Genomic DNA, 13,064 nt, shown 5'->3' with positions numbered 1-13,064 from the left:
TCTGAGGATGATTGCCAACAGTCTGCTATACTAAGTCTGTCACGTCAAGTCTTACACGTTGTCTCCAAGTTTCATTCCCATACATCTTCCTATTGTGACTCACACCCCCTACCATTGAGTCCATTCCAACTCATAGGCACTCTTTAGATGGTGTCTGAGGCTGTAAATCTTTACAGGAGGAGAAATCCTCATTTTTTTCCCTGCCAGTGAACTGGTAGATTTGAACTGCGTCTTATGGTTTGAATTCTGGGGTGGCGCTCTGGGATAAAGCACTGGACTGCAAAGTTGGTTTAAACCACAAGGTCGGTCCTGCAAAGTTGGTTTAAACCACAAGGTCGGTCAGTGGTTAAAAACTCAGCAAACTCTTTGGAAACAGTTTACAGGCTCACTATGAGTCCAAATTGACTCCATGGTACTTAGCAACATAATACCACTGTATAGTTAGCAGTCCAGTGCTTATCCTACAATGCCTCCAAATTCCCCAAATTCAAATACTTGTTTTAAAACGATCCCAATATTCATCGTGTTATTGTTCCGTACCCCCGAGTTATTCCCTTTCATATTGACCCTGGATAGCATTTCCGAGGAGCCGCTTATGGGTCTCAACTGCTGACCTTGTGATTTGCAGTCCAGTGCTTATCCTACAGCTGTACACCAGGAGACCATTAATCTTAAACCAGACAGAAATAAAACAGATCGTCCACATAAGGGAGACCCCAACTGGTTAAATGATTATTCTCCGCACAGGGGATTTATTGGGCACTGAGGCAAAAGGAATTTCGTCACAGAACCAAGAGTGGCAGCAGATGCCCTACAGACGTGGGAAGGGGACTATTATCAATTAGAAGACCCTACAAGTTTGATCCTGAGGCCCTCAGGGGTATGACTTATAATCATGTGACCCCCTACACCCCAACTTCCCTTAAGGGGACAGCCAATCACGTCTCCCTGGTTTGGCTAGGGGAGTGGCCTAGACCACTTTCACATTCTCTCTGCCTGAGGGCAAAACTGCCTTTCCTGGACTCTGGCAGCTTTCCTGTCAGTGTGGAAAGTGCTCAAGATGGCGTCTTTACTTACTGTCTAGGCTCAAGATGGAGTTAATGCTCTGTCTGCTGCCTGCAGTCTCTCCCAGACCAAAGGCCTTTAGACTTCATGCATTTCTTAAGAATTTTAGACTCCACTGGAACAATACAGAAGCAGCCATGGCATTGAGGGGACTCAGGCCAACCAGAAATGAAGAACGTTCTCTCCTGTGACTCTACAGGCAGCAGGCCAGAGGATCTGCAGTCCAGGTTGGATTGGAAGGATGTGGCCTTTGGGATGGGAGAGGTCAGGAATAAAATGGAACGAATTTGAGAGTAATGTCATTGATGGGCAACTAGAGAGTTGGAATGTATGGGAAGAATTTGTGATAGATGCCTAGAAAACAAAGCAAATGAAAAATAAAATGAACTTTTAAAGAATAAAAAGTTGTACAAACTATTATATAATGGCTTACTATTATCAATTGCATTATTTCATGCACAGTTATTACAACTGGAATATCATTTTTTTGATGTTGGAAGAAAGAGGTGTGTGAGGTGGTCTAAGGGCACTAAATCTTCATCTTATACAGAATATGATACCTAAACTTGAGTCTTAGACTATCATTTTGGGTCTGGTGGTATAGTGACTCAGTTTTGTGTTGCTAAGTAAAAGGTTGTTGATTTAATTCCCTCCCCCTGCCCCCCAGCGTCTCTGTCAGGAATAAGACATGACAGTCTGCTTCTGTAAAGACTGTTGTTGTTGTTATTATTAAGTGCATTGGAAACCTTATGAAGCAGTTCTACTCTGTTTTATAGGGTTCCTCTGAGTCATAGTCAAGTCTTGTCAATTGATTAAAAATTGTAAAAGATTCACACCTGAGTTTGGGAAAAGAAGGTTTATTTGAATATCTTCACTGTGTACATTGTTAGATAAAGATTATAGTTTTATAAAGTGACTTAATTAAAAGATCTCTCAAGGGATGGTGAAAGAGAACCAGATCTCCTCTCCGCTGGTTCTTGTTACCTGTATTTTATTCTTAGGGTTTACTTCACACGTAGCTCATTTCTCTTCTCGTCACCATAAGAATTTCCTTTCTGACAGTAGTATTAAATCAGTTACAAAAATTTATTTGGAAGGGTTGTTATGTAAATTATATGTATATTTACACATGTATATATACAAGGAGACTTCAAAAAGTTTGTGGATTGTGGAGAGTAGAATTTAAAAGGTGAGAAAAACTGCAGCCTTCTTGTTGAAAATACATAAAGAGTTATTTTAGTTGTGGATGTTATTAATAAAGTTGTAGTATTCAGTAGTGATGACATTCTATAAAGTTATGAGTGTTTAAATTTTTTTACATGAAAAATTATTACATTTGCCCACAGACTTGTGTTCTTCCCATATTGTCTGGTTTTTAGAGAGAGGTTTGTTTCTGACATTTAGATAAATTGGTAAAGACCATCTCCTTAGGTATGAGAAGACAAATTCTGAATGTGGTAAAGAAAATCCTCTTTGGCTTTGTAGTGTGCTGTCTATAATTTAATTTTTAATTTTTATCTGGTTTTGTCTGTATTGTGAACCACAATGTTGACTGTTCGAGTCTACCAGCAGCCTCATGGGAGAAAGATGACACATTTTGCTCCCACAAAGATTTACAGCCTTGGAAACCCTATACAGGGTCGCTGTGAATGGGAATTGACTTGTCAGCACTTAATAATAGCAACTGGGACAACCTGGTTCTGCAGTTTGTTTTTTGTAATATATTCTCAATATCACTTGGTTTTATAGTTAAATCTCTAAATTATTCTTTCCACATCTTTTCTAGGGTAACTAGAGAAGGACACTTTCTGTGTGTGGACTGCTGCCTTTGGTACGAGCATGTCGTCCATCTTGCCATTCACTCCACCAGTTGTCAAGAGACTGCTGGGATGGAAGAAATCAGCTGGTGGGTCTGGAGGAGCCGGTGGGGGAGAGCAGAACGGACAGGAAGAGAAGTGGTGTGAGAAAGCCGTTAAGAGTTTGGTGAAGAAGCTAAAGAAAACAGGACGATTAGATGAGCTTGAAAAAGCCATCACCACTCAAAATTGTAATACTAAGTGTGTTACCATACCAAGGTGAGTGTTGGTAAATCACATGGTTTAATGGTCATAGTACTGATAATTGCTTAAAGGAATCTGAAGGCAAGTTACCGAACGTTTGTTACTTGTAAGTTATCTGTAAATAGTGATACCATATGACAGCTGTTTTTATACCTTAACTCATTCAGACTTACTTATTATACAGATAATTTTCTGGAACAATCGAGAAGTTTTAATTTTAGCAGTATAAAATGCTTAAACATTATTAAGTTTTATGTTCATTACATAAATTTCTGTATGTCATCCTCAATTTTGTGATTGAATGACATTTGAATAAAGATTCTAAGCTTTTCTACTACTAGGTCAGTAGCAACTAATACTTTTTCTTCCCTCTTGGTCAAAACTTACAGTCTTTCAGGAGTCAAATGAGGCTGTTACAGTGTGATACACATTGTATTAGTCTTTGATTTAATTACATCATTACTCTAAAAGAGGCAGCTCCGTCAGTGTTGTAGGTAATAAGTAGAAGTTTAGAAGTCCTGTCTAACCTACCTTTTGTATTAGAAGGACCTACTACAAAAGCGGTTCAAGCTTTATTAGTGTTAATCTACTCATTGACAGATAGAGGCCAGGTTCATAGTTTTTTGTTTTGAAAATAAAGTGGCAGGTGCTTTCTGAGTATCCTTTATTACTTTTTGTGGACATTTTTGGTTGTTTTGGAGCCTCTAAAATCATTGAGTTTCTAACTAATTGTTTGCAATGCCATGCATTTGGGCTAAAATGTAACTTGTACGTGACGTGCATCCACAAACTTTGAGAAATCCACTCGTGACCGTTGGTGACGATAGAACCCCGTGAAGAGCAGCGTAATTGTTTATACATGCTAGCAGTAAACTATTTCCTTCCTTGTCCAGTAGCATGTGTATTCATTTTACCTCACTTGTTTCATGTACAGCTTTAAAATTAGAGTAAAACTTTCTTGGGTTTTTTCTTTTGTTTTCCAAGTGCTTATTGAGAGCCTGTTATGTGCAAGTCACTCTTTCTAGAACTCTTTGGAGACAGTGATTAACACCATCCTGCCTTCATAAAAATGGATATAAACAATAACCTTATTAAATTCGTGTAATTCGGGATAATAATAAGTACAAAGAAGACAAGCTGGGCATTGCTAGGGTAGATGGTGATTCAGGAGTAAGAGTGCTGCTTTGGCATGGATCCTGATGTTTGAACTGAGGGTAAGAAGAAGTAAGAGCTGGTGTTGAGTCTGATGTGGGAAAAAGACTTGGATTGGAGGATTTAAGAGGCGCCCAGTTCAAGGAGTCCTGGTGTGGCGCTGTGGGTTAATGCGCCAGACTGCAACGCTGTTTGAACTGTAAGGTCAGTGGTTCAAGCTCATCAGCTGCTCCTCGGAAACCCTATACAGGGTCGCTGTGGGTCGGAATCCACTCGTTGGCACTTGACAACAACAACAGCAGTGCAAATGGAGTAGTATAAAGAGTCAGCTCATACCAGGCATTCATTTATAGAGCATTGTGAGAGTTTTCATTTTCATTAAAATATAATTAATGGCAATTAGTAGAATTTTGAAATGGAGTTGTATTGTCACCGATGTATAATTTTCAAAGATCACTGTGCCTGCTTGATTCAAACAGTGGGGAGAGAATGTTGTGTGTAATAGGGGAGGGGTTGGTAGTCCTAGAAGGAGGTAAATTAGTTAGGGAGGTCTGAGAGAGTGTTGGGAGCTGTACTGGGGGTGTGGTGGTGGCTGGGCTAATCATTCAAGTGGATGGATTCAACATGTGTTATAGAAGTTGAACTGACAACTTGATGATGAATTGGCTAATGATAATTCAAACTGTTTGCTGGCTCTCCTTAATGTCATGATAGGCATTTTTCGTTCATCAGACATTTATTAAATGCTTAACCCACCAGTCACTGCTTGGGAAAAAGATGAGGCTTTCTGTTCCTCTAAAACTTTGGAAACCCTCTACAGGGTTGTCCTGAGTTGGAAGTCACTCAGCATCACCTAACAACAAAGAACGAACAGCAAACCTACTTGATATATTCGTCCTCACTGAAGTCAGTAGGTAACCTGTGCTCTTGTTTGTGTTCTGACATGAGGATGAGAAACAAAAACAAATGATAATTTCATAAGGTGTAGTAGGTGTTAATGAAAAAGGTACATACAGGTGACTATGCCCAGAGGAAAGGAACTATGCTTACTTTGTTGGCTGGTGTTCAGTTTCCTTCTTGACCAAGTTTGGTGCCTGAGTTAAGTCTTCCTGATCATTGTGAAAGAGAAATTTAGTCCAAGGGAATCTGTTTCATCAGCAGTGATATTGTAGTATTGAGATGTGGAGATAGAGTCAGATTGGAGGCAGCAAAGTAATGTGTGCTTATAATGTGAGGTGGGGAGTGGGAAATGACAGGAGATACAGAGGTAGTCAGGATTCACACTGGCTATGATGGGGCATGCAGACTGGTACCAGAATGTGATTTTGTGACGGTGAATCATTGGAGGGTTTTAAGTAAAGAAGAGTCATAAGTCAGATTCATTTTAAATATAGTATTCTGGCTGGCTAGGAGACTGTCCAGAGAGGAAGCAGGGAGATAGGGCAGTCTATGTTCTCCCTCATCAAAGAGAGCTGTGCGATAGGAAGCGACGGAGCCATGTTTTTGCCAAGTTTCGTCTAACACTCAGAGTGCCATTGCAGTGCGGTTCTTGACAACATAGCAACTGGGCTTGTGTCTTGCCATTGTGTTCTCTTAAGGTGAGATACCATGGGTGATGAGAATCCATAAATGCAGGTAGTTCAAGAGAGAAATTACTGATGTAGATTTAGTCATGTTTCTTTTCCTTACTGTCCATTCTTCTTTTTACAGCCTCTTGTAGACTCTTCATAAACTAGGACATTCTACATCGTTAAATTTGTTTTCCCTACTCTTTGTTAGCAAAAGTGAAGTGGTAATTATCTATCACTGTGTTTTTCATTATCAAAAGTTCTTTGAATCTTAGAAATGCAACTTCTCTAATTTACTGGGGTATTTTTATGTTGCAAATTATATAAATGTGTTAATATTGCTTGTTGTCAGTCAAAAAATAAGCTCCTTATTTCTTTATAATCTGGTGTCATGCATTTTACAAAATTTGCTTTATTTTTAGGAGTAGATTATTATGTCTGGTTATTATTAATCCTTTAACTATGAAATCTTCAGAAATAGAAATTTTAGTTGGAACTCAGTCAACTCTTTATGTGGAGTGTGAAGAAAGGGTGTTGGTGGTAGTGGTGGTGGGTCAGTTATGGATAAATCCAAACCATATAGTGTTTTAAAAGATTATTAACTGTGATACAAAATGAATTGAATTAAAGTTGATTTACTTAAACTTTTGCAAGTAAGGTGTTAGTAAAATACCTTAAAAGTTTTATAAACTGAAAAATGTAAGTAAGTTCACTTGGGGAAAAACTTGAAATAAAATGACTTCATTAAAAAAAAAAATACCAGATCTTTTCTGCGAAGATAGATGTTTGTTGTCTGTTACTAGGCTTCTACACCTCTTGACCTCCCACTATTAGAGAGGGATTCAAGTCAGGGCAGAAGTGTACGCAGTCTTGGTTCTTTGGTACTTTGTCCGTCCTACCACTCTCCTCACCTACCAACTCCGCCTTTAGTGCTTTGATCCCGGTATTTTGGAAGCTCTAGAGATTCCTAACATGGTGTTGTAGGGTAAGCACTCGACCTGCAAGGTCAGTTTGAACAACAAGCTCCACGGTTTCTATTCACCAGCTGCTCCTCGAAAGCCCTACACAGGGTTGCTATGAGTTGGAACTGACTTGACGGCACTTAACAATAACAACAGCAGTAGCACATAGGAGTCCTGGTGTGGTGCTGTAGGATAAGCACTGGACTGCTAACTGTGAGGTCGGAACTTCAATCCCACCAATCACTTGTCAGAAACACCATGCAAGGTCACTCTTGAGTTGGCACCGATTCGACAATACTGAACAGTAGCAACAATTACACATGTATGTGACTCCTGTCTTCCTATGTTTGTAGGTGGTGACGCAAAGTAAAGTAGAACTTACCTAATGAGCTGCAGTGAGTTGAATCATTGAAATAAAGTGTCACGAAGCCTTTCCATTTCATACATTGTTGAGACAGGAATAGATGAAAACTCAGTCATGAAAACAAAATGGCATTTGTAAAGATGCAAACATGAGAACAAATCACCTTTGTTTGTTTTTTATTTACAATTTCTTTCCGGGATCTATTAAGGCATTGAGCACAGTGTGATTTTTAGCCAAGTGAAATGAATACAAGGAAATACATTTGGACCTGAGGGATGTGAGTTTGAAGTTAACGGTAGGGATGATGAGTTGAAAGAGCATTAAAGTAATACCAGTTTGCCTACCCCAGTTGCTCCTGTTAAAATCAGTTTTAGTATATATATTATTTGTAATAAGTCAAAATTGAAACTGCAGTGGGGATGGAGATTCTGTAGTTGAAAGCAAGGGACTATGCGAGAGTAAAATGGCTACTTTAACATAAGAAAATACCAAACCATTTCTCTTCAGTTGATTCCAACTCATAGTGACCCTGGAGGGCAGAGAAGAACGGCATAGGGTTTCCAAGGCTGTAAATTTGTAAGAAAATTAAAGCAAGTCCACAAGAGCCAATAATGGCCTTGAATATATTCCAGCTGAATATAGAGACCATCTCAAGAACGGACTTTGATGGATTAGACACTGATGACTGAAGACCAGAAGAGCTGTGGGATGACATCAAGATCATCATACAGGAAGAAAGCAGAAAGGTCATTAAAAGGACTGGAAAGAAAACCCCACCAAAATGGATGTCTGAAAAGACTCTCAAACTTGCTTTCCAGCAAAGACATGCTAAAATGAATGGAAGAGATGCAGAAGTCAAAGAGATTAACAGAAAATTTCAAATTGCAGCTTGAAAAGACAGTTAAGTATAATGAAATGTGCAGACACCTGGTGTTAGAAAATCAAAAGGGAAGAAAATGCTCAGCATTTCTCAAGCTGAAAGAACTGAAGGAAAAACTCATGACTTGCAGTATTGAAGGATTCTGTGGGCAAAATGTTAAAAGATGCAGGAAGCATCAAAAGAAGATGGAAGCTATACACAGAGTCACTGTACCAAAAAGAAATGATGGATGTTCAGACTTTTTAAGAGGTAACATATAATCAAGAACAGAAGGTATGATGGAAGTAGTGCAAGCTGAATTGAAGGTTTTGGCAAACAAGAAGCCTCTGGGAATTGATGGAGTAGGAATACAAATTGAAATCTCTCAGAAAACTGATGTAGCACTAGAGGTACTCATTCATCGATGCCAAGAAATTTGGAAACTTAGACAACCAGCTGACTGGAAAAATCCATATTTGTGCCCATTCTGAAGAGAGGTGTACCACAGAATGTGGGAATCACAAAACAATATCATTAATACCACATGCAAGTAAAATTTTGCTATAGATAATTCAAAAACTGCTGAAACAGTATATTGACAAGAAACTGCCAAATACTTAAGCCTGATGCAGGAGAGGATGTGGAACCAGGGATATCATTGCTGACATCAGCTGGATCTTGGCTAAAAGCAGAGACTATCAGGAAGATGTTTTTGTGTTGTGTGCTTTATTGTCTATGCAGAGACATTTGGTTGTGTGAATAATGACAAGCTATAGATAACTTTGTGAAGAATAGGTATTCCAGAACTCTGAATTGTGCTTTTGAGGGATATGTACATAGACCAAGAGGCAGTGGTTTGAACAGTATTAGAAGATACAGAACGATTTAAAGTCAGGAAAAAAGTGTGTCAGGGCTGTATTTTTCACCATATTTATTAAATTTGTATGCTGAGCAAATAATCTTGAGAAGCTGTGCATTATATGAAGAAGAGCTTGGCATCAGAATTGCAGGGTGATTCAATAGCCTGCAGTAGGCAGATCATAACAGCTTTGCAAAAAATAAAGAGGACTTAAATACTGATGAAGATCAAAGACCACAGCCTTCAGTATAGATTTGTACCATAATGTAAAGAAAAAAACCTCACCACTGGACCAATAAGTAACATCTTGATAAATGGAGGAAAGATTAAAGTTATCAAAGACTTCATGTTATTTGGATCCACAATCTAACAGTCATGGAAACAGCAGTCAAGAAATCAAATGACGTATTGCATTAGGCAAACCCTCTGCATAAGATCTCTTTAAAGTGTTCATGAGCAAAGATATCAATCAGTTTTAGGACTAAAATATTCCTGACCAAAACTATGGGGTTTTCATTCACCTTATATGTGTGTGACACTTGGACGATGTATAAAGCTTAAGCCCATAGAAGAACTGATGCATTGAAGTTGTGGTGTTTGAGAAGAATATTAAAAGTATCATGGACTGCCAAAAGAATAAACCAATCTGTGTTGAAAGAATTACAACTAAAATTCTCCTTGAAAGCCAGGATGGCCAGACTTCATAAGAGACCAGTCCCTGGGAAAGGATATCTGTTTGGTAAAGTGGAGGGTTGGAGAAAAAGAGGAAGACACTCAACTACTAGATTGATTAGCCTAGTGGCAGTAGCAATGGGCTCAAACGTAGTAACAATTGAGAGATTGGTACAGGACCAGGCAGTGCTTTATTCTTTTGTGCATAAGGCTGCTATCAGTTGGAACAGACTCGATGGCACCTAACAACAACAACAACAACAACATGGACTGCCAGAAGAACGAACAAATCTGTGATGGAAGAAATTCAACCAAGAATGTGCCTTAGAAGGCTGGATTACAAGACTTAATCTGTGGTACTTTGGACAAGTTATCAAGAGGAAACAGTTGCTGGAGAAAGACATCATGCTTGCTAAAGTGGAGGGTCAGTGAAAAAGAGGGAGACCCCCCCCACCCCACCCAATGACATTGTTTGGCACAGTGGCAGCAGCAATGGGCTCAAGCATAACAATAATTGTGAGGATGGTGAGGGTGGCAGAAGACTGGGCAATGTTTTCTGTTGTGCATATGGTCGCTATGAGTTTTGGAACCTACAGGAAGGCACCTAACAACAGCAATGGAAGGTTTTTTTTTTAAGTGGTCCGTTTTTGTTTTTTATGTTTTTATTGTGAATTGAGTGATAGTTTACATGGGAGAACGTCAGCTTTACATTCAACCTGTCGTATTTTAGTTCATTGCAATGTTTACAGTCCCCTCCATGCAGCATCATTTACCAGCATTTGCTTCCATTCCCTCTGTTTTGTTTTTGGATGTACACTGAAGCACTCAGGAATATATAACCATTCAAACAACCAAAGGGCACACCCTGTAAGCCTGTTCCTCGGCCACCAGCACACAGCATCTCTGCCTCCATCCTTTTGTGGAGTCAGTTCCGACTCATAGCGACCCTGTGTAGGGTTTCCGAGACTGTAAATCTTCATTGGAGCAGAAAGCCTCAATCTTTCTCCAGTGGAGCAGCTGGTAGTTTGGAACTGCTTATTCATAACCACTGTACTGCCAGAGCTCCTTTACCAAGTGTATTAGTGGCATTGTATGTTTTCTTCCAGGATTATGTTTCTTGTAAAATGGGTTTTTATATTCTAAACTTCTAAACATCAGGTTATCCTTATTTATATGTAGTTTCATATTCAAAGCCTGTTACTTTATGAATTACCAGGCACAGATAAACTATTGTGTTCGTCAACTCTTTAACTTTCTTTGTACTATTTCAGTAAGCTCTTCTCATTTTCTCTCTGTCTTAGTCCTAGACTTAGATCTCTGTGTGTATGAAAATATAGTCTGTATAGAGGTTGTGATGGAAGGAACTGAATTTAAAGTTTGACAGCCTGGTTTTGGAGTCAGCTTCTGTACTGTAGAGTGCATCCTGGAAAATGTGACTGCACTTTCTATTCTTTCTTCATCTGGGAAAGAGGATGCTGCTCTGAGTCCTTTCAGAGCCCATTTCTGGCTCTATTTTTATGAGGTCTGGTCCAGTGATGTGCAAGCACAAAAGCACTCTAGGCATGAATGTGGTTTATTAGAAATAGTTACAGATACTTCTGGTCTTTATTTTCTTTTCACTTTTTTCAGGAGAACTCATATGAAGCACATTGGTTATCTTTGCTTAGAAAAAGCTTCTGCCTGGCAGATATAAACATACATACAAAGAGCCTTCATGTGGAAAAATGGAATTAAAAGATAATGGAATTTTTTAGCAAACTTTTTGATGCTCCCTCTTGAGTGTGTTAGCTGTATAACAACCCCCTCCCATGGCCTGCTCAACTCAGCTGTGTTCAGTATTTCATTATACTGGCCACACACAACTCAGACTAGGGATTTATTAGGGAAGTTAACAAGATTGCAATTACGGGTCAGAAATATTTCCTTTCCCCTGCCGTTCCTATAGGTAGGCCACACTCAGGCCCTCAGCCCCTTGACCTGACTTCTGCCCTGTGCTGACAAACACCCACAGGACACATCCCTTCACCATTAAGCTTCAGCTTAAAGGCGCTGGGATCTAACTCCGTGCGTGGGTCAGCAAACCTAACTCCCCCAATTAAGTGCCTAGAAGCACCCTACTCTGCAAGAAAGCCTCTTCTGCCTAAAGTCACTCAGCGTTACTTGTTATGTGTTTCAGGAAACCCACCACTCTACCTTGTGCTCTGGCTCTTGGTACTGCTGCTGCTATTTCTCTGCTACTCCTCTAGCATGACAGCTTTCTGTCCCTGGGTTGAGGAGGCTCCGTCTGCAGAGATTTTAGGGCATAAAGGATGTGCTCCACTCCTGACTTGTTCATCTTGGTGTGGTAGTCAGATCACCTCTCCTTCTGAGATGGCTCACCTTAGAGAGTTCCCAAATTTAACAATCACAGCTGAATCATATCCTATCAACATCTTCTCCCACCTTTTCTAACCTAGACCCTCAGGAAAAGGTTGTTTGGTAGGAGTTACAAGGACTATACTAATAACCATATGAAATAATCCATTGTAGTGCAGGGTGTGTATGATGTATTTTTGTTTAGAATACAATACAGCAGAAGATGCACTAATTTGATGTTTACATGTATAATTCAGTGACATTGTATATATTCTGTGAGTTGTGTAACCATTCTTACCTTCCTTTTCTAAGTTGGTCTTTCCCTATTCACGTTAACTCAACTGTCTCTAAGGTTCCTATCTAATCTTAACCAAAAACACTCCATAAAATCTTAAACTAAGAAACATTTTAGAGAATGTCTGCCTTGAGCATTGTACTCTTTTTTTCTAGTTTAAAATATAAGATTTAAAGATGATATCAGAGCAGTAGTTTTGGGGATTGGAGTCATCCAGCCTTTATGGCTCCAGAAAGTCTAGATTCCATGAGAATTTGAAATTCTACGGTGCTTTTTCTTTCTTTTGGTCAGGATTTTTCTATACAATCTTGGATCAGAATGTTCCATAATGGCAGCCGGGCACCACCCTGTTCTTTAGGTCTCATGTCAACGGGGGCAGTTGTTTATGGAAGCACTGAGCCACACATTCCATTTTCTCTTCCTGCTCCTCACTTGACTTCTCTCTCTGTTGCTCCAGGCCAAGAGACCATGGTGCCTTGGATGACTGATTCAGGCAACATTTTGAGTGCATAATTTAGTTTATTCAAATGTGTAGCATTTATTTATAGTCACAGTAGTGAAACGTTTTATAAATCCAAAATATATTATGGGTAATAGTTACTTTTTATCAGCCTCAGCACCCACTTTGTCATTTTTTCCTTTTGTTTTATTTTGTTGTTAGTGCCATCCAGTCAGTTCCAACTCATAGCAATCCTTTATAAGGACCTATGCGTAGTGGTTACGAATCGGGCTGTGAACCGCAAGGTCAGCAGTTCGAAACCACCAGCGGTTCCGCTGGAGAAAGATGAGGCATTCTGCTCCCGTAAAGATTTACAGCCTCGGAAACCCTGTGCCAGGGTCGCTATGAGTCGGA

General features: G+C 39.5%; 1 protein-coding gene across 2 annotated transcripts in view; it reads left to right on the top strand.

Moving 5' to 3' along the window:
- Nucleotides 1–2,876: 2,876 nt before the first annotated feature.
- SMAD2 (SMAD family member 2) overlaps nt 2,877–13,064 on the top strand; it is a 49,485-nt gene continuing 39,297 nt past the window's right edge. Inside the window, exon 1 of one of the 2 annotated variants that reach the window (XM_006835114.1) lies at nt 2,877–3,140. In XM_006835114.1, the coding sequence (XP_006835177.1) occupies nt 2,905–3,140 (236 nt within the window). In that variant the 5' untranslated portion in view covers nt 2,877–2,904. The remainder of the gene's footprint in view (nt 3,141–13,064) is intronic. The other variant, XM_006835115.1, reaches the window with a different exon arrangement.

This window comes from Chrysochloris asiatica, unplaced genomic scaffold (genome assembly GCF_000296735.1).
Source record: "Chrysochloris asiatica unplaced genomic scaffold, ChrAsi1.0 scaffold00015, whole genome shotgun sequence".
Lineage (NCBI taxonomy): Eukaryota > Metazoa > Chordata > Mammalia > Afrosoricida > Chrysochloridae > Chrysochloris > Chrysochloris asiatica.
The sequence above is the reverse complement of the archived record's forward strand: the minus strand, read 5'-3'. Positions and strand labels throughout refer to the sequence as shown.